Here is a 23,572-nt window from a genome sequence, read left to right on the forward strand (position 1 = left end):
TGTCAGACAGTCAAATGAAATAAATAATGAAATATAGATATACTGCTGCTGCCTTCAATTGCTGCCAGAACCACTTCAATTGAGTATGCTGTAAGTCAGCGACACAAAAAGGGAGGAAAAACAACCGGGAGGGAATTTTCTGCGACCCTGGTTGTATTGTATAGTTGGATTTCCATATCACTAACCATCACTCTACTTGATGTCACTATATTAGCACAAAGTATAACGTAGCACATGAAGTTCATGTTTTACAGCTGGGATGCTCTACCCACACTGACTGTCACATTTTACACAAAACAGTGCCACACCTCGCTGTCCAACAGGATTTCAGGACTTTACTCCTTTTGTTAGAAAGCTTACAGGTTCAACTGTGAGACTTTTTAAAACAATTCTGATTTTAAGGCACTTAAGCACTTAAATGCCCCCCACTCTCAATTTCACAAGCAGGAACTTAGCAGATGCACCTGAAGGCAGCACTTAGACTAAACAGATCTTGGTATGTTGATGGGAATTAAAGTGTTTGTTTGCTCCTGTGATCCACTGCTCCTCTTTGGGCTGTCTCTTGTTTCTTTAGTTTTCATGAACACCCTGTCAACTGTATGTATAATGAAGGTCAGATGTGAAACTTGTATTGTTGACCCTGCTACTTTCAGCTTGATGTCATAATGATTTACAGACTTGCTGCACATGTAAAGTAGCATCACTGCTCTGGTTGAAAAAGACAAACTCTGTAGTCAAATAGCAGAGCTGTCAACATGATGCTTTGCAGTGCTTCAGATAAAAGCTTTAATAATTTTGAACACAATATCTAAATTATGGCTAAAAGGGGAAAAAAAAGGATTCCAGGACAAGGCTAAGAGCTATTAGACTGAGCAGGGGAACAGTACCTTTGTTTACGTTTATGGAGGCAGCAAAGATGAGTCACTCATAGAAAGAAAAAATCCTTCTACTCATGAAACAAGATTGGTTTCGCCAAACCTGCCAGGATCTTTGGTACATGTACTGAGATTATTTCTCCAATCATCTCTGGAAAGCTGACCTTCGTGGGCAGCGACTGAGCCTGGACAAAAAGGTCAAATGTAAACTGATGGAGCTTCTTTACAGTCTGAAACAGAAGAAACACACAGATAAATAACATCATTTGAATGAATTTAACTACAAGCAGTGCTTTGACAATGACTCAGGAAACACGACAGGAAATATAAAGAGCTGCATCACAGCTGAAATTACTGTGATATTAGATTTTAAGGTATCAGATTCTGCTTGAATGCAGCTATTTGTGTACTGACAAGAAATATTTAATTAATTCATAGAAACTCTAACCATCTGGAGAGAGTCCATGAGCCGGGTGAGCTGGTAGAACCTCTGTGAACAATTGTTGGTCATTCGATGGTTAATGAGGCGATCGAGTTCGTTGATGTAGGTGAGACGCAGCTCGTCAAAGTACTTCTGACTCTTCAGACCCTCAACTGGAACTGTCGAAAACAGGAAGCAGTTTTGTGTTTTGTGTGTTTTGACCTGCCGATGCTCAGTGCAGAGGACAGTACTTACTAATGCTGAAGAGAAGCAAGGCCTTCATGCAGAGGAATTCTTCCTGAGTGATCTGCAGCAGCAGGAACTCCTGTGAAAGATGTCTCATCCGTATGCAGTGCTCATACATGGTGGAGATGTGCATCCGATGTCTGCGGACAGAAAAAAGGTCAGGACGAGAAACGTGAAACGATGGAAAAGCTCAAATTAGAGGAGACAAAGAACAAATGGCTTTACGCCTTGGACATTTATTCTGAAATGAATAACTGCTGAAGAGCGAAGAAAGTCAGAGGTTAGATCCATATCCATTAATGAGGTGGTGGGCTCATTGACAGTGAATTATCTGATCTGTGTGATCTTTGACATCTGTAGCAAGATGTCATAAACACACAAATCTGCTACACTCGCCTCTCTTCCTTTATGATTGGCTTTAAAGTTCAGCAAAATGTTTCAGTCATTTACATTCTAATACTGTGAGAGGTGAGTGGACATGTCGTGTTCACCATGCCTGAACAATGTTCAGTTACTTCAACGAGCCTGGGAGAAGAACAGCGGGACAAAGTTTCCCCATCTCGTCCGGTATGAAATGATTCTGCCTTTATTATGAATCAGGAAAAAGATAAAGGTCGTGAAGATAAAGGTTAAGTAAGGCATATGTGAGGAATGAATTCAGCACTGACATTTCTACAATCCAGAGCACAGGAGAGAGCTCAGATTGAAAGCAAAAGAGGAATGAAATAGAGTTAAATAGAGCTGAATGTTCTTCATCTCTCTGGAAATGGATGCTGAGTTTCAGATTTGTGGTTATATGACTGTATAATATATACCGACCAGTATATAATCCAGGGTTCATACTATTGTCGCAAAGTTTCCGGACAAGCTCATATAAACATATTTTGGTTGATGGGGTTAAAGGTCAATGGGAATGATGTTGTTGCTGAGTTGACACCCACCTCCAAACACTCATCAGGACTACTGTACACTGAGCTGCTCCACCTGCTTTTAATAAGCCACGCAGCTGACAATATGACTTGGACTGGGAAAGGGGAGACAGCTAGCCTGGCTCGCTCTGAAGTTAACTAACAACAACTAACACCTCTTAAGTTTACTATTATAATACACATCTTACATGTTGTATAAATTCTAAATTCTATTCTATAAAAGCTAAGGTACCTGACTGCTGGCTGTGTCCTTTCACATGGAAACTTGTTGTAGAAATTAAAGTAAACCAGATAGAGTAAATGTATGTCTGAGGTGATTGTGATGGGGTTTCATAAAGGTGAGATACATCTGTGTTATTCGTTCAGTGCCCAACAGTTTTACTCCTTATTTCAGTCTCCAATATGATGATGACTGTGCTGGGGTTTTTTAGCCCTTTCAAAGGACAGGCTTGACTTGGCAGGAGACGGTAAGCAGCAAATTTAAAAGATGACATGGAGCACTTCGTTCCATTAACACTTTACCTCACATTTCTTTCAAATAGCTTGTATTATCCACCTTTCTGAGTCATAAGGCCTCCACCAGCCCTGCTTCACTATATCAAACTTTTTCTTCTTTAGTTTCCGAGAGGTGGACTTTGGCTCTAGCAAAGGTGATGGAAAATTTGAGGAAAAGATTGAAAATTTCCTTGCAGGTATGACCTGAAACTTTCAACTTTAGTGTGTTAAACTGTGATCTGCTTCATGGATCAAGTTCATTGTGACAAATAAAATGTGATGCTCAGCTGTGCTTCTGCATTATTGATTTATTTTTAATTAATATGCTCCTTTTGTACTTGCTACATTCTACATACAACTAAATGCAAACAGCTTAATGTACTTTTGCTCTTAGTTAATTCTCATTTTTCCTGACACTTAGTTGCTTGGACAGTTTCAACAACTGTTTGTTTTTTGTTTTTGTTTTTTTTTCAAGCTTTATTTATTCTGTGCAGGTTTACTGTTTGCAAATTGCAAAAACAATCATCATACTGGGGGCTGCCCAGTTTAACCACAACTGTCCTTCAGCCACTGAGCAGCTTCCATTGAGCAGTTTGGGTGTTTTTTTGCTCATTTACTTCACTTTGCCCAGATTTATCCTGCCAGCTCGAGATCGAGCCAACTACCTTCCAGTTCCAAGGCTGCGACTCTAACCCTCTCGTTACAGTCAACTCATAAATATAAATTCTTACTGGGTTTTTCTGTCTGCTACAAGATACTAATACTATATATTGCATAAAAACAAAATATAGCAAGGGACAGATTTGAATGGTTTATGTCTTACCTTATCTTTAATTAAATCTATCATGGTATGTTTGGCCTCTTTATCTATATAAGCTTGCAATGAACAGTATTTATCAGGGCCAAACTTCTGAAAGCTCTAGAATCTGTTCTATAAAATGCATAAAACTTGAAAAACACACACATTTGATTGGTTGCATTACATGAACAGCAGCATTACACATAAAGCATTCAGAAATAATGAATGCGTGGGAGAATAGCTGAAATAGTGGCACTGTTACATACATTATACCAAAAATATAATAAGTAAAAAATTCTGCATCAAGTATATCATCAGTTTACACTAACATTAGATACTTTTACATGTAGGTTTCTAAAGAAGCAACCAGCAACCATCAACTTACACAACACTTGATAGTACTAATGAAGACAATTAACATTGCATATAACTAAATCTATAACATTAATATTCCTCCCGAGCACTCAGACTGACCCCACTACCATTGACATGTGTCATGCCGAGTTAATATTCAGATCTGAATCAGCTTCACTCACCAGAGATGTGAGTTTGAATGCTGAAAAACTAATGCACCTCAATTTAATCTCACACCAATAAAAGAACACCTGAGGCAGAAATTGGATGAACATGGTCCTAAAAAGCCTGCAGCCACTGCTACTTCACATTTATAAAATTCTCAAAATGTCTTTGTGTTTGTGCATTCAGGAAAGCAAATGAGAGAATGATGGAGAAAGAAAGAGATGAAGACAGAGAAACTGGTGTCCAGGTGATCTCTGTATACATATAATGAGGAACGCAGCATGCTGTCAGCCCCTGATTAAACCATTTCAGAGAACACAGTTGAATTCCAGAATTTAGAGCTGTACGTACTCATTGAACACGAGATCCGGGGCAAAGTAAAGCATCCTCCCGTTGACGTTCTTATAGGACCTCCATACTAGGGCAAACACCATCACCCCCATCCATGAATGCTGAATGACAGTCATTTGGTCATCCACATGCAGATTTCTAAAACCTGCAGACAAAGATTTGGCAGCATAGATTACTTACATAATGTGATACTCCACCCAAAATCTTTTGAGTATCAAAATAACCCATTTTAATCAGACGGAGGGAACACGTTGGCCTTTCTCGAATGGTTCTTAATTATTTTGCCTCCTACTCTGTCTCTCTGAGAGAGCTCTTTGTGTCTATAGATGATAACTTCTCAAAAAACTGTAGTGCCGCTTTTCATCTATATATGAAACCCCTTGGTGGTAACATCAGGACGCCAAGTATCTCTTTCACTTCTATGCTGATGATACACTGCTTTATGTGGCCATGCCTCGTGATGACACAGGACCAACAAATGCACTTTTGATTTCAAATGTCACTGCCTGGATGTCACAAAAATTTTCATCTAACTGTAAACCATTCGTGGCAAACAATTCTTGACAATATGGTAAAAGAACAAGGTTTTGTAGGATAAGGGGCTTGATGCTCTTGGAATGAGAAGGGGCTGGCTGGCCTGGTGTGTCAGCCTCCAGCCCCTGACAACTACAGACATTTGGGTTTACCCAAAAACTGGAATGGAGAGAAAAGCGAAGAAAAAAAGAGGGTCTGGGGGCTGCTCAGGATGTGAGATGGGATGCATCCTCTCACTGCTCTGCATGTGGCCAGGGCCCAAGAAGACCACCTCTACCAGGAAAATCTCTCAGAACCCCCCTACATTTACAGCCCTAAGAAAATGGAGTGATGTTGGTGGTGATAATAAGGTTAATGACAATCATTGATGTGATGATAGTTACTATATTATCATGATGCATTTATGTCTTTTAATACATTTCGAGATCTGTTACAGCACAACTGGTCCCATTGCGACAAAATGTGACATGCAGCATGAAGTCATGTGAACACATGATTGGTTTGACCTTTCAAATTCGTTCTTTATCAATATCAAAGTTTACGATAAATGTGTGTGTGTCCAGTCTTAACCTTTGCAACAGGCAAGTCTAATTTTTCTTTTAGACTTTGTCAAGTGTATTCTAAATGCAAATTAAACATAAAACTAAAAAAAAAAATCTTTTTTTTTTTTAATAACTTTGACTGACATTGAAGCATCACCAAATCTGCTTTTCATCATCTGAGAAGTAGGGCAGCAATTTCCTCCTCGATACATATCGAGATATACCTGCTTCTATATCCAAAAGGCTGGACTACATCATAAGTTCTTACGTTTGTCAGTTCTCTTAATGATTTTAAAACTATTTGAATTGTTTTTAAAGCACTTCATGGTTCTACACCTGACATGCGTAATGTGTATGACACGTGTGCAACATATGAACTAGAATAGGATGGAGGACTAGGATGTCCCTTTTGGTCCTCTGGCAACAAGTCTCTCAGCTGTTCCAGCTGTTATAGTTTTTATGCTCTCATTAGCGGTCAGAACAATCTGCCAGATGATCCGAGAGCTGTGCTGATATCTTTAAACATAAATAGAAAAAAAGTCTGGCTTGCAACTAGAGTGTTTTATGGCCATTCTTTAAATTGTTTTTAATTATTTATCTTATTGTATTCATCTTTTTAAAATGTTTTTATTTGCCTCTTATTAGATTCATTGTATTTTATTGGTTTACTTTCTCACTTTAATGCACACACAAAATAGAAATGATCACTCTCAGACTGTTTTACTGCCTTATTATCGGCATCAGTCATACAAGAATTGCATCAATCAGCCTGAATACTGCTTTAGAAATAAGTCTTCATGTCATCCCCCCAGCTGCCTCAGCTGTTTTTATTTTCGCCTCTCCATCCTCTCTTTCAGCCACGCTCCCCTGGCCCCTACTGGGGCCCCCTGAAGTTACTGCCATTCTCCACCTGTCCACCAGTTGCCCTCAGGTTTTCCCACCTGTTTCAGTCACCTGACTCCTTAATCCACCTGCTCACCTGTTTCTCATTCCCCAACTATGGTATTTATATCATCCTCATTTCCGCAGTCAGTGGCCAGATGGTCAATGTGGCATCATGCCTTTGTGATCCAGCCTCTTCAACCTGATCCCGAACCCATATCTGTCCCAGCCTGCCTGCCTGTCTGCACCCTTTACCTGCACCTGTTAACCTGTGGATCCTCTGTCACTTCTGTTTGGACTTGCTGCCTTTGACTGTAATAATAATAATGATAATAACAATAACTAAAAACTTTATTTGTATAGCGTCTTTCATACAAAAATTGCAGCTCAAAGTGCTTTACAACAAAAAAATGCATTTATCTTTTTCCTGCCTGCCTGGTTGTCTACATTTGCTTCCTTTTTCATGCTGCCTCATATACACCTGCATGACAGTATGATCCGGCCGGTTACAGATCTGGCAGACAATCACCAGCCCTGCTTGCTAGTTTCTTGACTCGAGAGTGACTATGGAAGTTTTCCTAAACTGAGAGCCAGGCTTCCTGGAAGGCCTCGCTGCCATCTGGAAATGAGACCCTGAGTTTGCTGTGTCATTCTTCATGTAGAAGTTTTAAGAAAATCCTGATCCAAAACCTGCTTCTCCTGTGCCCGTCATTCCAGCCTCCTCTGCATGTTAAAATTTCCGCTCCTAGACCTGCAGTGCACTTCCCTCAGGTTAACCTCAGACCTCCTAGCCTTCAGCATGCTCCCTTGTTGGCTGGTCTCAGGCCTCCTGGCTAGGAGGATGGACCTGCCTCCCAGAGGCTGGCCCCCGGCCTCCCAGAGGCTGGCCCCCGGCCTCCCAGAGGCTGGCCCCCGGCCTCCCAGAGGCTGGCCCCCGGCCTCCCAGAGGCTGGCCCCCGGCCTCCCAGAGGCTGGCCCCCAGCCTGCCAGCCTCCAGCCTGCCTCTCAGCCAGCTAACCTCAAACCTGCTAGCCTCTCATAAGATAGCTATCCCACTGCTGCCTGTCTCTCCTGAGTCAGTGAGTCCCCAACCCTCCCAGCGGCCTCCTCTTGCTCTCCTGCCCCTGTCCACCTGAGGTTTCCTGTTCTGCCACTGTCCTTCCTGTTAACCTGTGGATTCTCATTTACTTCTAATTGAACTTGCTGCCTTTGCCTATACTGTAGTCTTACTAAGTAAGTATGTCATCAAGTAACTAAGTGCACGTACTGAAGTACTGTACTTATGTACAGTTTTGAGGTGCTTGTGCTGTACTTGAGTATTTCCATTTTCTGCTGCTTTATACTTTTACTCAGCTACATTTTAGAGGCAAATATAGTACTACTTACTCCATTACTTTTATTTCAGTTCTTGTTACTTTTCAGTTTCAGATTATTCATATAAAATATAATTAACATATGTTATTACATATCAAACTGCATAAAGTCATTAAATTGATCCTCACACTTGAATGAATCAATAATTATAATCCAATAATATATACCATTCTGAAATGGGTCATGATTCTGCATAATGACTACTCTTACTTTTTGTACTGTGGGTATATTTTGATGCTAATACTTTTGAGCTTTTGCTGAAGTAAAATTCTGAATGCAGGACACATACAGTGGTATTAGTACCTGGGCAACCTGGGCAAAAGATCTGAGTCCCTCTTCTGCCACTGCAGGCATGTGGGTTGGTCTGCACACATTAGAGCACCTTCCTCCTACAGCTTTTATGTAAATTGTGACACTTTATTCCACAGAGAAAACCGTTCACGATGAGCTACAGTACCAACACAGGAGCTCTTAAGGTTATCACAGGACAGGATGTTTTGTATATTATAATCTGGTTTTCAAATGTTCAGATTTTTGTCAATCGTTTAATAATCTGTAGGAAGAGAGAAGAGATTCTTTTTTGAATTTTTGGGAATAATGAAGCTATACCATTGGCTGTAGTCCTTTTGGTTACATTTTCCTGGTTTATGAGCACCATCATACTTCTTTACTCATTTTATGTTTCCCATCTGACAAAAATAAAAGGCCACAGATGTTGGAGTCAGATTAAAGGGCCACAGCTGACAAATGTAACCAGATCTGATCCATTTCATTGTGTCAGAGGTGTGCTAGATCATATGAGACGAAACCATGCCCTACCTGGCAATCCTTTTGCCCATTTGACCACTTTGACCAGTTGTCTCTCTCCCAGCTCGTTGAGGCTGGTGAGCAGGGTGGCAGCTGAGTCTGGCTGGCCGTAGTCGTGTCCTGCATTCACCACCTCGGGCTCAATGGACTCAAGGATGTTGAGAAAGACCAGCTGGGAATTGAAGCTTAGGCCTGATTTAGGAGAGATGTTCTGGACAACCTCTGAAGGGTCCTGCACAGGATGTTCCTCTTCAGGGTTTTTCTGTTGCCCAATCTTCTTTAGCTTACGTGCTACAAACAAAAGATGGAAAGTAAGAATCATTTCATTTCTAGAAAAGCTTCACTTAAACTTTGACTATTTATGTTTACATTATTTTGTCACACAACCATTAATAAGTAAGCATGGTCTTCAACGTCCATTGAAGTGTTTTGGAAATCATCCTAAACAACGTTATACAGTCAAACAATTACACTGAACATATGGTATACACACTATGGGTAATTTGTCCTTCCAACATCAGTGGAAACTTGGGCTACCAAATGAATGTAATTCTGCTTTCGAGATGATCTGTTAGAAATATCCCATACTGCAACTGTGGCTTTTAAGTAGTTTTTTAAGGGAAATATCAATTTTAGCCAACAATACTCAGACTGATCTACTAATAGCTTTGAAGAAATTGAATCATATTCCATTTGAAAGAAAACTCTCTGAACAGATGAGCCTCATCTGATGGGAAGACCTGTAGTCATCATGCACCAGAGCTTCCTGGTGGCAAAGATGTATAAAAGATTTTTTTCCTGTTATTACATTTTTTTTTGCCCCAGAGGCTTTTGCAGTGTTGAAAAGATATCCATGAACTATATCACTCACTACATCTTACATATTTGCATTGTACATCTGTTTTCTTATGCAACACAAAGCATATAAGGATTAAGAGACAGAAAGATGCCCCAAACCAACAAATACTCCCATCATCAATCCAAACAAAGCTGTAATTTCTTTCCACACAATGCTGAAGCTCCTGAGGCAGCTGCTCCATATGACAACCTGCACTTTCAAGCTAAATTGAAGCAGGTCTTTGGTTTGGTGGAGAAGACTGTAGTCATACTGTATACAGTAAGTGGCAATACAATCAGCCTGGAATAATTCTGTTCTGCAGAACTGCTGCCAAATACATTTGGTTCTTAAACAATCAGGTTTAAGACTGCACTACAATAACAGACTGTTTTATGTCCACAAGTACCAGAGCTGCAAACTGTTGAGCTTCAGCTAAGCCCGTTATTTCAGAATGACAGCTGTGCTGCAGAATGAGTGACAGACAAATACAGATGGTGACTACACGCTGAGTGCATTGAGGAACAGACATTTCTGTTGTTCTGTCAAGCTTAGATGGGTTAAAGAGGGGCATGCCACAAGACCTTAAACAGGTGTCATCTCAGTCATTTGACAATTAATGTTTCAGCTTTATGAGGTTTCAAATAAACACCAAATCAGGATATATGAGGTGAAGTATTTTTTCTTTCACCCGTTTTATCAGTGTTGACTGACTGTGAATACTGTTAATTGTCTTGCAACTGCTTCTTGAAGTTTGTGTGTCGAGAATGTCTCATTAAAACTGGCGGCTGGCTTTGCAGTTCAGTTGGATAAATATTGAATTGCCAGTTATAGACACGCCTTAAGTCTCTCTCACAAGTAGCAGGGTTGAAAGCAAACTGCAAATTGTATAAGAAGGATAATTTAAAAGTCTCACATTCGATGTCTGATCCAATGACAAACATTTCAAATAAAAATGGTTAATTAAAAATTCTTCCCTGGGATTCTCAGTTGTGACACAGGCAGCCATCTGATCTTTGCAGAGTGCAGTGTAAATAGGCTGGGTTGAGCTAACCTTAAGATCACCATGCTTGAGTTGAAGCCACTGTAAACAGGAGGTTGACATCCAAACAATGAAATCAAGCACAGCCTTCGCTTCACTTACAGGTTGCATTCAGAGGAACAATTAATTAGTCAAGTTGCTGCCAGTTGTCCGTAGAAAGAGTCGACATTTCCAGTGAACGAGCTACAGACTTAAACATTACAAGCCCATTTCCACTCAAAATTCACTGGACATTTTCTGCTCAGTGTCAGTGTCATCACCTCCCATCATCATTACAGTCACCATCTTTTATCCTAACTCTCTCTTCCGTCAGCTCAGCAATTTGTCCTCCTGGTGAAATGTAATATGTGCCTTTACAGATCCCACTTTGTGTCCGGCTTGTAGATGGCATTACATCATTAGCTTACCAATGTAAGCTGTGTTTCTGGCAGGGTTATGAGGGAGAGAGTGTGACACAGAGAGAAAGACCTCCACAACATTGTAGTTCTTCTGTAGTTAACAGGCACAATGCAGACACACACTCAAATGTAAAGATTTCCTTTGAATATATGTTTAATTATTTAGGAAGAATATTAAATGATGATAAAGCAACCACAGTGGGCAGCACTTTACATTAGAGCTGTACATAACAAGGTCAGACTTTTTGGGGTGATAATGGGATGATATTGACATTTTACATATGGCTATTTCTATGAAATATCATTCATTCATGTCAGAAATAAAAATAAAAATACCACCTTAACTTTACGGTACTATTAATTAGAATGCTTGGAATGATGTGGGAAATGAACAACCAAAAAACAACCAAACAAACAAAAAAACAAAAAAGGTTTTTAATTAGCAGCATCAGCTTTACTGTACTGTATTTGTATTTTTTTTTTTTTTCCTTTAAGCTAAACATTAAAGGCCAGAATATTTTCATGAGAAAAAAAAATGTAGTTAGGGCTAAAAATGCAAAACTTGTGTCTCTTTGTCCTAAAGGTTATACTTTAACACCAAACATAACCATAACCGAGGACCAAACAGCTCGACTGTATGTGTTTTCATGTGAGAAATGATGGTATCTGATGCAAGTGTGAATTTCAGCATTATTTACATCTTCAAGAATAAATAAATAACAAATCATGTATAATCAACAAAAAGTATAATAAGTAAGATTACACTGGTCCATTATTATTGAGAGAATAACACCCTGACTGACTATCAACTATTTTGATGATCGATTCATTGTTGTGACATTTTCTCAGAAAGAATACCAGAAGTTCTCTGGTTCCATCTTCTCCAATGTGAGGATGTGCTGCTGGTTTCTGGTTGATATCGTTTCTACCAGCTTGTTCTCTTTGAGCTTTGGAGTGTCAGTCATCTCAAGAACAAACATTTTTCACTATTTTCTGACATTTTATACACATTTTTGACTGACTCATTGAGGAAACAATGGTTCAAATGATTTGCCTATATTAGACAGTTATTACATTGTTATTAGAGGCCTTGCTCCTCTCCCCCAATGTTACCTTTTTCATTTCATATTACTGATACACTCTCAGTGCATATTACTCTGTTAGTCTAATACCAAAGCATTACCCCATGACAATCCTACTGTGGCTGAACTATATTATAAAGTGCTGAGAGTTCAGTGATTCTCAGGGACTTCAGCACTGATGCACCACTGCTTTGCATTTAGAGCAGGTAGAAGTGACTACAAGCTGGGAGAAGACCTCAGGATGGATGAGGACACGCTGCAGGGCTCCAACTGGTTTAAAAACACTTTGGGATCCCGCAGGAGCAGTAAGGGGACTCTCTGTGGAGAAGGGCATTTGGGCTGCTATGTTGAGGACTGACGGATGGACTACAAATCTTTTTTTTTTTTTTTTTTTCTGATCAAGCCTGCTCATCACAAAAGAGTTCAAAACCAAGTCCACATGAAAGTATCCACTAAACTGTGGCTGTGAAGTTGAAGAGCTGTGGTTGTTCATTCAAGAGATTTCCTCTTTTCATGACATGAACTTTATCACTAGATCAGAAATATAGAACTTATTTGAACTTTGTCTGGCAGTGGAGCGACGCCAGGACTGTCTTTTCCACTTTTTTCACTAAGGTGGGGGAGAATGGCAACTTGTGTAAATCATTACATCAAAATTTAACTTTAATTAAATGGAAAGTGGCTTTTGTGTGCACTTTGGGTTAGAGATCACAATCAAGCATCCAGTGCCAAGAACATCAGAGATTTAGGTCCTAGGTTGTGAAAAGTCTGAGTGCGATAGACGGCACAATAAAATCAGTGAAGCGCAAGACGCAGAAGTGCAGATGAGCTTCCTGCAGGTCGCTGCAAAATGAGACTGCTATTGCGGTCTGGCAACAGTAACCTCCCTGCTCCGTTTCTATTTGGGGATGTAATTAACATTCCAGGAAAATGGAACTCAAATGATAAAATGAAACTTTCAAGTGATTTCTAATAACTATGCTTTTCATTCTTGAACGGATGCAAAGATGGAGAGACTCTCTTGCTTCTGCTCAGCGTTTCCAAAAACAAGGAGGGAAGCAAATAATGGCCCCTCATGATGTGATCTAAAGATAGAAAGTTTGTCATTTACCTCGTATAACTGTCAATACATTTGCAGTTTTGTAATAAATCAACGGAAAATCCAATCAGTGGGATGAGAAACTTTTTGCCTTTCAGTGTTTCATGGCTTGGCTTGAAAGTATTTTGAATGAGAAACATCAAGGATAATAAGTCCAGATGTCTAATTTTTCTACTTCCACAAATGATTGTCATAAATTTTCCTGTGAAATGCCGCGAGTGAATTATGTTGTACATGTCGAGGATGAGAAGATAAGTGAAAGAAGGCTCCTCTTAGCCACAACTAGAAAAGGTGTGCCTTTTTACTTACAATCACAGCATTAGATCACATTTTCCCTCCATGGGTTTGTCAGCGACTGGTGGCAAAATTGCCAGCATGTCTGCTGCTTTAATTCACATGCCTCATGTCAGCTTTGTGCCTCCAGTACAATTTTCACCGTTAACAGAATGAGAAAATGGAAGAGAGTGAAAATTGAACACAGGACTAAAATTAGTCCACTACATGTCAATCTTTACAGCCTAATATGACGAACAGGTCTGGGTGACAGTAAGAAGAAGTGAATGGAATAGGTCTAAATTGCATGGCAGCTCAGTCAGGGGCTTGATTATCAGTAACATCCCCTATTGTGATGATGCTGCAATTGAAGAGAGCCCGGCAAGATGTGCAGTGTAGAGAGAATAAAGTACTTGGTCTTGGGAAACCATTAATAGTTTCACTTTTCGGGACTTCACTTTCTCAGTAGTGTGCTTTGTTGAAAGAGTATGCAGCGAACAGTGTTTATTATAGCCCATGCTGCACAAATGTATATATTTTAAATGCATGTTCATACTGCACTCATCCCATGTCTGCAGTCAAATGCAACTGATGATGACAAGTAATACTATAAAACATCTAGTGATGCTAAAATACAACATGGCGATAAAATCAATTAACACTTTCTTTGACAAGCAGAATCCAGCTTACCTCCGAGAGTCATTCCCGCTTCAAAACACTTCCTCAGCCGACACGACGGACAGTTCTTTCTCCTTAGCTTATCGATAGTGCAGTCGTTTTTGCTTGCGCACAGGTATTTCTGTTTGCCTACGTGAACAGAAACCAGAGGTCACTTGTAATTAAAAGTGCTGTTGAATGATCAAAAATATAAAACCCTGGATGTACAGAATCTGAATGCATCACTGTGACTGAAATAAAAGGCAGCAGGTTTAGCCGCTCTTGAACAGGTGTTGATGTCTAGGACACCAAAGATTTACCTTCTGCGGCTCTTTTGAAGAAAACCTTGCAGCTGCCGCAGGTGAGTGCGCCGTAATGGCAGCCGGACGCCTCGTCCGAGCAGATCAGGCACGTCCTCTGTGGTGGGAAGAAGAACTCCATGGGGAACATGTGCTCTCTGCCGGCCTCAAACCTGCAGCCAAACACATGAAATCAAATATAAACCATGAGCACCTACAGGACACTCATGTATGATTTTCTGTTGATGACTGACATTTGATTGTTCCTCACTTTGTGATATATTTTATATCTTAATATCGTTATTTATTTATCTATTTTTAAGTGGAAGCCATTGGTGATGTCCCCCCTCCTGGATGCGTGATCACCGCCACTTATATTCATTGCTCTGATTTTCAACATCTTTTATTCAGTGTGGCTTTATTGTTGCGAAAATAATTTGGGACAAATGAGGCCAAACCTTGAACTCATTTACCACCAAGACCATAATTGCTGTTTACTTGTAAACTACTGTTCAAACTGTGACCACAAAGCAGTAACTGTTCATTCCCCTGGAGTGTGCCAAGGCCTCTCAGTGAGTGATTTAAAGCGGGCAGAAAGTGTGATGACTGAGGATGGTGTGGGAAAGATTTGAGCGCCAACACCGCGGCCAAGGGGTTGGGGTAAGGGGGCGCGATGGGCGCCCAGCTTCAGCCTTGAACACGGAGAGATTGGAAAAGACTCAGACATAACGTTGCCTCAGTGACGTGCAACTCAGATATCAAGGTTCAGTGTAAAGGAGACAAGGATGAAGCTTAACGGAAGAACCTCCACTGTGCTCTGATTTGTTTTAGGCGAGACAGGACAAAATAATTCAGAGAGATAAAGTGAAATTACAATCATGCTGTGCATCAAGTCTTTAAGAGTCTCTCTAGAGAATATTACTATAATACAATGGAGATGATCTTGACTGACTTCATTCATAACACTAATAAGCTATGAAACCTGTAATCAGGGCTGCTAATGAAATGAGGCGGTTGATTAAATAAGGAGAGCTGAGGTGATGAATAGTGACTTAAGCGGTTTGGGATCCATCAAAAATACAACTGAAAAATACACCTGTCAAGATCAGCATGCCAGCCCTCTGTAGGCACAGATCAGCAAAGGAACCTGTAAACGCTCTACGATGTGACAGGTACAAATGGCACTTTGTATTAGATATATTTGTGTGTTAAGAGGTAGGTTCCCTTTTTGTTAACTGCTATCCATAATTGTGCATGTCTAACCAGCCAACAGGTTTTTTTTAATCATATCTGACTGCAGCTTCTCTCTCAGCGCAACTACAGTGTAATAGATTAATTATCCAGGTTGACACAAACCACAATATATCTGGCTTTTGAAAGCATGAAGCTCACAGGACTGTAACTGTAAGAGACAATGCACATCTGACAGAAAGCATGGTAAAATAAAATAAAAAAAAGCCTAGTGTTACCTTTCAATTTTACAAAAATCATCATCATCAGGATTATTTTGGTTTGTGAAGGCATAAACAATTATCCCATTAAAGTTTAGTCCAGTCCAGAGAATACAGCGCACTGCTGTGTGAGTCTGTTCAATATACAATGTATACACGCTTATATTTAAGAGTAAAATGTCATTATTTCATCAGGTGGTCTCATTGAAATCAAGATCTACAGTTCAGCAGACCACAGAACTGTAAAAAAGAGAAAATCAATGTATCAATGTGCTGTAATTAAAGCTTTAAATCAGCCATGGGTGACTGGATACACTGACTTTCATTGTCCACTCTTAATAGTTTCATTCGTGGTTGCTTGGTACCAGAAACAGTTTATCAAGGCAAGGCAAGGCAAGGCAAGGCAAGGCAAGGCAAGGCAAGGCAAGGCAAGGCAAGGCAAGGCAAGGCAAGGCAAGGCAAGGCAAGGAAAAATTTATTTGTATAGCACAATTCATACACCAGGCAATTCAAAGTGCTTTACAGAAGCATAAAAATACGATAAAATCATACATTTCCAAGACTGAGGGAAAGAAAGGAAGAAATTAGAAGATAATAGAAAAATAAAAATACATTTAAAGGAAAATTAAAAACAGAAGCCAGAAAAAGACAATAGTTCAGCATTCAGAATGATTAAAATCATTGAGCAGATATATTTACTTTAATCAAAAGCTTTAGCAAATAATAATGTTTTCAACCCTGATTTAAATGAGCTGAGACTTGGTGCAGACCTCAGGTGTGCAGGGAGAATGTTCCACAGGTGACTGAAAGCTGCTTCACTTTGTTTGGTTCTCATTCTGGGAACACACAGTAGACCTGTCCCTGATGACCTGAGGGGTCTGGATGCTTCATATGGAGTTAATAAATCTAGAATATATTTTGGTCCTGGACCATTTAATGCTCTGTAGACCAACAGTAAGATTTTAAAGTCTATTCTTTGACTCACAGGAAGCCAGTGTAGTGATCTGAGGACTGGTGTGATATGGTCCATTTCTCTGGTGTTTGTGAGGACTCGTGCAGCAGCATTTTGAATCAGCCTAATTGATTTTTGTTTAGGCCATTAAAGACTCCATTGCAATAGTCCAACCTACTGAAAATGAATGCATGAACGAGTTTTTCCATGTCTTCTCTAAACAGACATCCCTTAATTCTGGTTATATTTTTCAGGTGGTAGTAGGCTGATTTGGTAATGAGCTTTAAATGATTGATAAAATTCAAGTCAGAATCAATAATTACACCAAGATTTCTGGCTTTATCTGTTGTTGTCAGTGACATGGAGTTAAGTGTGGTATTTATGTGTGGAGAAGCAAAGACACACCAGTCCAGTGACCTGGCAGTTTCTGGATTTACAAGCATGCAGGAATGAAAGATCCTGTTGTAGTTTCAGGAGTAGATCTTAAGAGATAGACGGTGTCTGACTGTGTGGAGTTTTATGTTACACTCATTCAGCGTTTTGAATGCAATGTCGCACTCTGTGTCGGGGTTTGGAGAAGATAGAAAAATTCATTCTTAGTAATTCTGATCATATTCGGGTTTACGCACACTATTAGAGTTAGATTGCGTAATGTACGTTTATTTTAATATGAATTATAGTGTTCCAAAAATATAAATACATGAGGTACACAAGATAAAATGAAGTCCTTTGCAAAAACAGGTGTATTCACTGACCCTATACAGATAAATGCTTCCGGTCTATTCTGTTTCAGACCTATAAAGGTCAGTGAAATCTAATTTAAGCTGTTGACCAAGCACAATGCTGTATGATGAATGCAGAGGACTCTTCTGTGTATACTATATTTAGCATGGGACACCATGACTGTTGAGCAGATAAATATCAAACTGCTTGAAATACCTGTTTCCTGCACAGAGTCGCTTCTGCTTGTTTGATTTGAATGTGTTTGCCTCATTTCATTCTGGAAACTGTGTGTACAGTGTTGTATGCTTGAGCTGCAGCGTCGAATGCTTTCACTTATGGTGAGGTAATGGCATGCAGCCACTCTCTGGTCAGAGGACTCACTGGTTGGTCAAGCATGAGATTGTATGGGGTTGTAAATAGATTTGGTATTATCACTGAGCAGCTTCTGTCATTGAATTCCTCAACTGTACATTTCTCACTGCTCGCAGACAAGTGATTTGCTCTCACTCTGTTCACTTCACTCAGCACGCGAGGTCCTCTTCTCACTCTGCTCTTTGCGAAAGACAACAAAAACGTAAAATTCTCTAAATCTGGTTGGTTGTTAATGATAAATGCATCACTTCTGTGTGTGTGTGTGTGTGTGTGTGTGTGTGTGACAATTAAATACAATTAAAAAGGTTAAAGTACAGCTCATGCTGCCTAAAGCAATTGTATGAAAAACTCTGTCAGAGAACAATTCCAGGAAATAACACAGGTGTAACCCTGGCGTCCTTACAGGTGCAAAGTGCAGGGGACTGTAAACAAAGCCATGCTGTTAAAAAAGGGCAGAAAAAAAAACACAAACTATGTCATCACACGTTAAAAAGGACTTTGAAGTTAGAGAAAAACTAAAATGTTTCTTTAAAGTGTTCTGACTTTCAGTAGGATCATCCTAATGTGGCTCACAGATTTGTGGCAGATGGGTTTCAGCCTTAGTTTCTGAATTTCCTTTAACCAAAACTGCAACTACACTGAAGCTGGTAGGCCACATACCTTCAGCCAGCTGTGCTGGTTTACTGCCACAAGTGGTCTAAATGAAGAAAACACACTGATGTGTTCTCTGATGGCACCGCACTCTGTGGTGAACTGCATACGGATGATATTCCACATGTTTAGACAAGGTGAAACTGAAGCATATTCAATCTACTGAACTGTATTTTTTCTGCAAATAATATTTAGGCGTACATTCTTTTGGTCCAGGCCTGATTCATCAGGAAAAAGAAGAGGGAATGCAGCAGGTGCTCATTCCAGCAGAAAAGATATTTATCAATGTGGTGACAGAAAAACGTTCAGCAGAGGTCAACCTGTTGCAAGTGAGCGGCAAATCACTGCAGCTGAAGTGCGTCTGCAGTAGGCTATGTCGTTGTTTTAACTTTTTTCGTCTACTCTAAAAAAAAATCCAAGAACAACTGAGCTGGATTCATGAGATGATGAGCCCTGTTACAGTCAATTTCTCTAATTGGGCTATTACCAAAGGAATTTCAAAATGGAGCTGCCTACATGCAGGGGGGTTTTCTTATCTTTACAACAACATTTAGGCACCGATCCATTCATTTGACCTTAAAGTCTCCCTGTCCTTGGAGCAGCAATGCAGCAACCATCATGGTCATGTGCCGTGCGCATTGTTTATGCGCCGTTTAAACAGTTTTAAAGTCACGCTAAATGAAAAATGTCTAACAACATCAAAACAGCTGTATGATATGTGTGTACGCATTACAGATTGGACTAACTTAAACTCATATTGGGGTAATTCAAACCATTAGAGGTTTGTTTCTGGATGGTTTCTGGATTTGCTGAGTAAACCTCAAATCTGGAGCAGGCGCAGATCAAAAGCCTGCTCTGGATTTCCTTCAGCAACATTGTTTAGATAATTCAATAAAACTGCCTCTGAGAACGAGCTGCAGGACTTGAGACGATAACAAGGGGGAAGCTGGATCCCCCAGCGCTCCAAGGTCTTTATGCTTGTGCACTTGTGTGGACATCCTGCAACAGGTCTGAACTGCACACAATCAAACCACCGTGACTCCAGCAGTTTGACGCCTGGCTGGTGACCTCTGTCACACATCTCTCTGCGTTTCCTGCCTCTGTTTACATTCAAAATATTCAACGAAGCCAAATTACCAAGAGTAAAGAAAAAACAGAAAGTATCTTTCTGTTAGGCAAACTATGTTTCGGGATCTATGAGCAGATAAAGTTAGATCACAGCTCAGTAGATCGGGCAGACCGTGCTGCTATACCTCCATGCGCTTCTCTGCAGACCTGGGGTTAAAGGCAGCTCCTGGTTTAGGGTTTTGCAGCAGGTTTCACTGTCCTCACATATAAGAACTGGTTTTTGCTTCCTTTATACTCCTGACTTTGATGTTTCTGGTTCAGTAACTTACTGTACATAAACAGCTGCACAGGGCCTGAGCGTACTGAGCTCTAGTGACATTGTCAGTGTTCTCAATCATTCACCAGTCCACTGAACTCACAGTCAACTCACAGCTGTGACGTCAACACTAGTGTACACATGCTACCTTGTGGCTGACAGTCAACCATGACTTAAAATGACTTGTGAAATATCAAAGGGTGCGACACTAAAAATCCATATCAAACCATTGGAGACATTTGGGAAATGATCAACTAATGTAGGAGATCAGTGACAATATTTCTCTTACAAGAAAACTATGATAACAAGAACATGTGTGGAGGCAAAGAGCTCATTTCAGTGACGCGTATTGTTTTCATTGGGTGCATTCAGAAATAACGCACTACCAACGCTAAAAATGATCTTGAATAGAACTTTATGGATTTGATGTCTAACAAATTATTATTATTATTATTATTATTATTATTATTTTACAGTGTTGACCTTAATAAAGCATGTCTTTATAATGGGTTCAAATTAAAAAAATCAAATGAATTAAATTAAAGGAACACGCACATGGTAAGACGTATTTTGCTCCCACTCTCAAACACTCTGCAGGACGTTCTTTTAAAAAGTAGTCATATTTTAAATAGAAAAACCTGAAATCAGCTTGCACCTTGCACATGCATTTAAACGACCTGTATAAAACTGCATTACAAGCTCAGTTTGATGAGCTGGAGTTATTTACTGAAAGTAGCATGAAAACATCTCTGCCTGTGCAGTAGAAAATGTGATGAAAGGGATTTCTTTTTTTTTTTTTTTTAATCTGTGCTGTTTGACATTTAGTTTCTAAGTGAAAAAAAAAAACTGTAGAATTAAGAGTGCATTGAAAAAAACATAAAAATACATCTATTTGTGGGTTGCATTTTGTTCCTCTTGCTGGTCCGCAGATTGTCCATCTACACTTGACCAAACACATCTATTGTTTGTGGGAGTAAATCCACAGATGACAGACTCCTAACACTCAGGTCAGATTAAGGTCAGACTGTGGCATTAGATTAGACTCGGACTGTAACTGTTTTTGTTGTCAGAAGACATCACCTTCTTCTGCTCCCCATTTTTACCACATGATGCAAGATAGTCTACAGATTATTATTAATATTATCATCATTATCATCACTATTATTATTAGAATTATTATAAAAGCTTACCTGGCGTCATTGTAGGCGACATCGAGCCATTCCCCGACTTCAGCCTTCACGTAGGTGGAGTTGGGATAGGGCGGCCTCAGCATCCCGCCAGGGTACCACTGTTCTGGACGCGCCACGCTCCTGTCATATGGATTACACAAGGCGATGCTGGCTCCTGTGCCGTGTGCGTTCATCATCTGCCTCGAACCCCAAAACTGAGAGTTGTACTTGTCATTAAAAGTGTAATTGGTGCCGCACAACACCCCGCTTGATTCAGGGTCCTCCGATTTGATATTCAGGCTGTACTGTTCTGGCTGATAACCAGCGAACTTGTTCTCCATGGCTTCCCCGAAGTCTCTCGCTTCGTTGGGTGGCTTGTAGACTCGGCACGGCCTCTCTGCAGCCGTCTGGCCGAAGTGTGCCAAATTGCCTGGCGTGGAATGGGCATAGGGGCAAGAGGCACGCGCTGTGTCCAGATGATCTATCTCTTCTGAAGTTATGTCATCAGTCTTGCACAATGTGAAGTTCTGTTCGTCCACACATGTCCGAGTGGTGGAGAGGTGTCGTAAATGCGCAGCCGTCTCTGAACTTTTGAATACATCCACCAGTTGCTTCTGGCCGTGCAGGGGCCGGTCATCCCGGTCGGGGCACTTGTACTCGGTGACAGCGGCCTGGGATCCGGGACAGCTCAGAGGCACTGCTCCGACTCCGAACAGGTACTCTCCCCGGATGCGCTCGTTTGCGGCGCATGGTGGGAGAGCAGCGTCCATGTCGCTCGCCTCGCTGGACTCCATGGCCAGTCCCAGCGACACGGACACAGCCTTGCAGAGCTCCCTGGCTGTTTCTGAGATTGTGGCGCAGGCAGAAAAAGAGCGGCTGTCGCCCACACGGCAGTCAGCGTTTAACAACTCCTCCCGAGGAGCAGCAGCTGTTTGACAGCACTGCTTTTCCATGTCACAGGCGAGCGCATGAACGTGTCCGGATCCGTAAGTGTTCGGGTCCGCATTGTCTGCTTCTCTGAGCCTGCCGGCACCGTTCCCCGCTGAGTTTTTGGTGACATAGAGCGCACTTTCCTCACTGTTTTGCGCCATGCTGAGAGCGTTCACAACGTCGCACGTCTTTATTTTCTCCCCCCCTGTCCAAAATGTGTTACAAGATAACTGTCGGTTAGTTTGGCTCATTTCCCAGAAAGTGTTTACTTGGGAAAGAGACTGGAACTTTGCACGATTGATGTGTCCGCGCGTCCCAGTAACTGTTAGCGCTCGACCCAGCACTCGCACGTTGTGGAAAGCGTTTTGGTAAAGGTCTTTGGAGAGCAGCAGGAGTCACAAACTCCTCCTAAACTGAGATCTTCAGAGTGAGAGACGCTCAAGTTCGGTTTGGCTGAGGGTGAATTCAGGAAAGGGCTTATATCCGATAAGCATAGATATTTTCCCCCACTGAAATAAAAGCAGTGCATTGATAATTAATTCGCCCGATTTGGTATTCTGAGATGTTTGGGCTGAGGAGAGATGTGAATTGACGTTTATTATTAACGCGCCGTGCCTGTAGGCTACAGACAAACCAACCCTCTCATTTGTGTTATATTGTGCTTCCTGTCGCCAGTTGTTTTTACTCAAACTCTTAAATGTATTTTCATGATATTTTTATGGCTTTACTGGAGCACAAACCCATCTCCATCTCACGCCATACGTTGCCTAACACCATAAATTGAGAAGCTGAAGTTAATCATGTTCCAGATTAACTTCACGGTGCTCCTAAATTTGCATGCTGGTAACACAGTAACTGGTAAGTTACCAGATGATTCAGATTCCAGGTAATATGTGCATACAGATTCAGTAAAGTAAATAAAGAACATAACATGCAGTGATGAACAACACATTTTCTAAGTGACACACAGACGCTTGACAGTTACCTCCACACACTCAATTTAACAATCAGATTTATGCTATAAAGTGGCACTTCCAGGGTTTATTTGCTAACCCCTTACACCCTGATTCCCCCCTGGATATTTTAAAGTCCCCCTCAATTCACAAATGTGTTTTGATGTTTGATCTTCCCCATGCAGACTTTCACACTGTTGGCTGTTTTCATGTCCACCTGAAGGATGTTTTTCTGTGCTCACCTTAAATGTGAGCAATGAGCATAACTTCATGACATCACAGCTAGTTTGGAAGCCAGTCACGGTCCACTTTGAAACTTACATAAGTGTGATGTGGGAGCTTGAAGCCTCCATTGCACACAAACCGGGAATGGACATCTTGTGTTGACAGACGAACTTTTAAAATGAATAATATTTGCGCATTCACACACTCAGCGTTTGCAGTAAGGAACGGTGATTTTTCAACAAGATTACTGAGCTTTTTGTAGCCTTAGGTATGTCTTCATTTCCAGAGCTGTTTTCATCAAAA

The 23,572-nt window shown here is 40.7% G+C and overlaps 2 protein-coding genes across 2 annotated transcripts in view; both read right to left on the reverse strand.

Moving 5' to 3' along the window:
* The window catches only part of gab3 (GRB2 associated binding protein 3), a 192,046-nt gene that overhangs the window by 92,512 nt on the left and 75,962 nt on the right, over positions 1–23,572 (reverse strand). The window lies entirely within an intron of this gene.
* Positions 2–22,491, reverse strand: ar (androgen receptor). The gene is made up of 8 exons (XM_070982581.1): positions 21,183–22,491; positions 14,481–14,632; positions 14,194–14,310; positions 8,787–9,065; positions 4,636–4,780; positions 1,552–1,682; positions 1,324–1,475; positions 2–1,105 (listed from the first exon to the last, which is right to left on the reverse strand). Exons 1-8 carry the CDS (start codon positions 22,340–22,342, stop codon positions 947–949), a joined length of 2,295 nt encoding a protein of 764 aa, XP_070838682.1. The 5' UTR covers positions 22,343–22,491; the 3' UTR covers positions 2–946.

Source organism: Chaetodon trifascialis, chromosome 16, assembly GCF_039877785.1.
Source record: "Chaetodon trifascialis isolate fChaTrf1 chromosome 16, fChaTrf1.hap1, whole genome shotgun sequence".
Classification (NCBI taxonomy): domain Eukaryota; kingdom Metazoa; phylum Chordata; class Actinopteri; order Chaetodontiformes; family Chaetodontidae; genus Chaetodon; species Chaetodon trifascialis.

Coding starts and splice junctions, on each gene's coding strand:
- ar (XM_070982581.1), bottom strand. CDS start 22,342: ATGAGCCAAACTAACCGACAGTTATCTTGTAACACATTTTGGACAGGG. Junction 9,066..14,193: donor AGCGGGAATGACTCTCGGAG/GTAAGCTGGATT, acceptor TTTTGTTTGTAG/CACGTAAGCTAAAGAAGATT. Junction 1,106..1,323: donor TCATGGACTCTCTCCAGATG/GTTAGAGTTTCT, acceptor CTTCTGTTTCAG/ACTGTAAAGAAGCTCCATCA.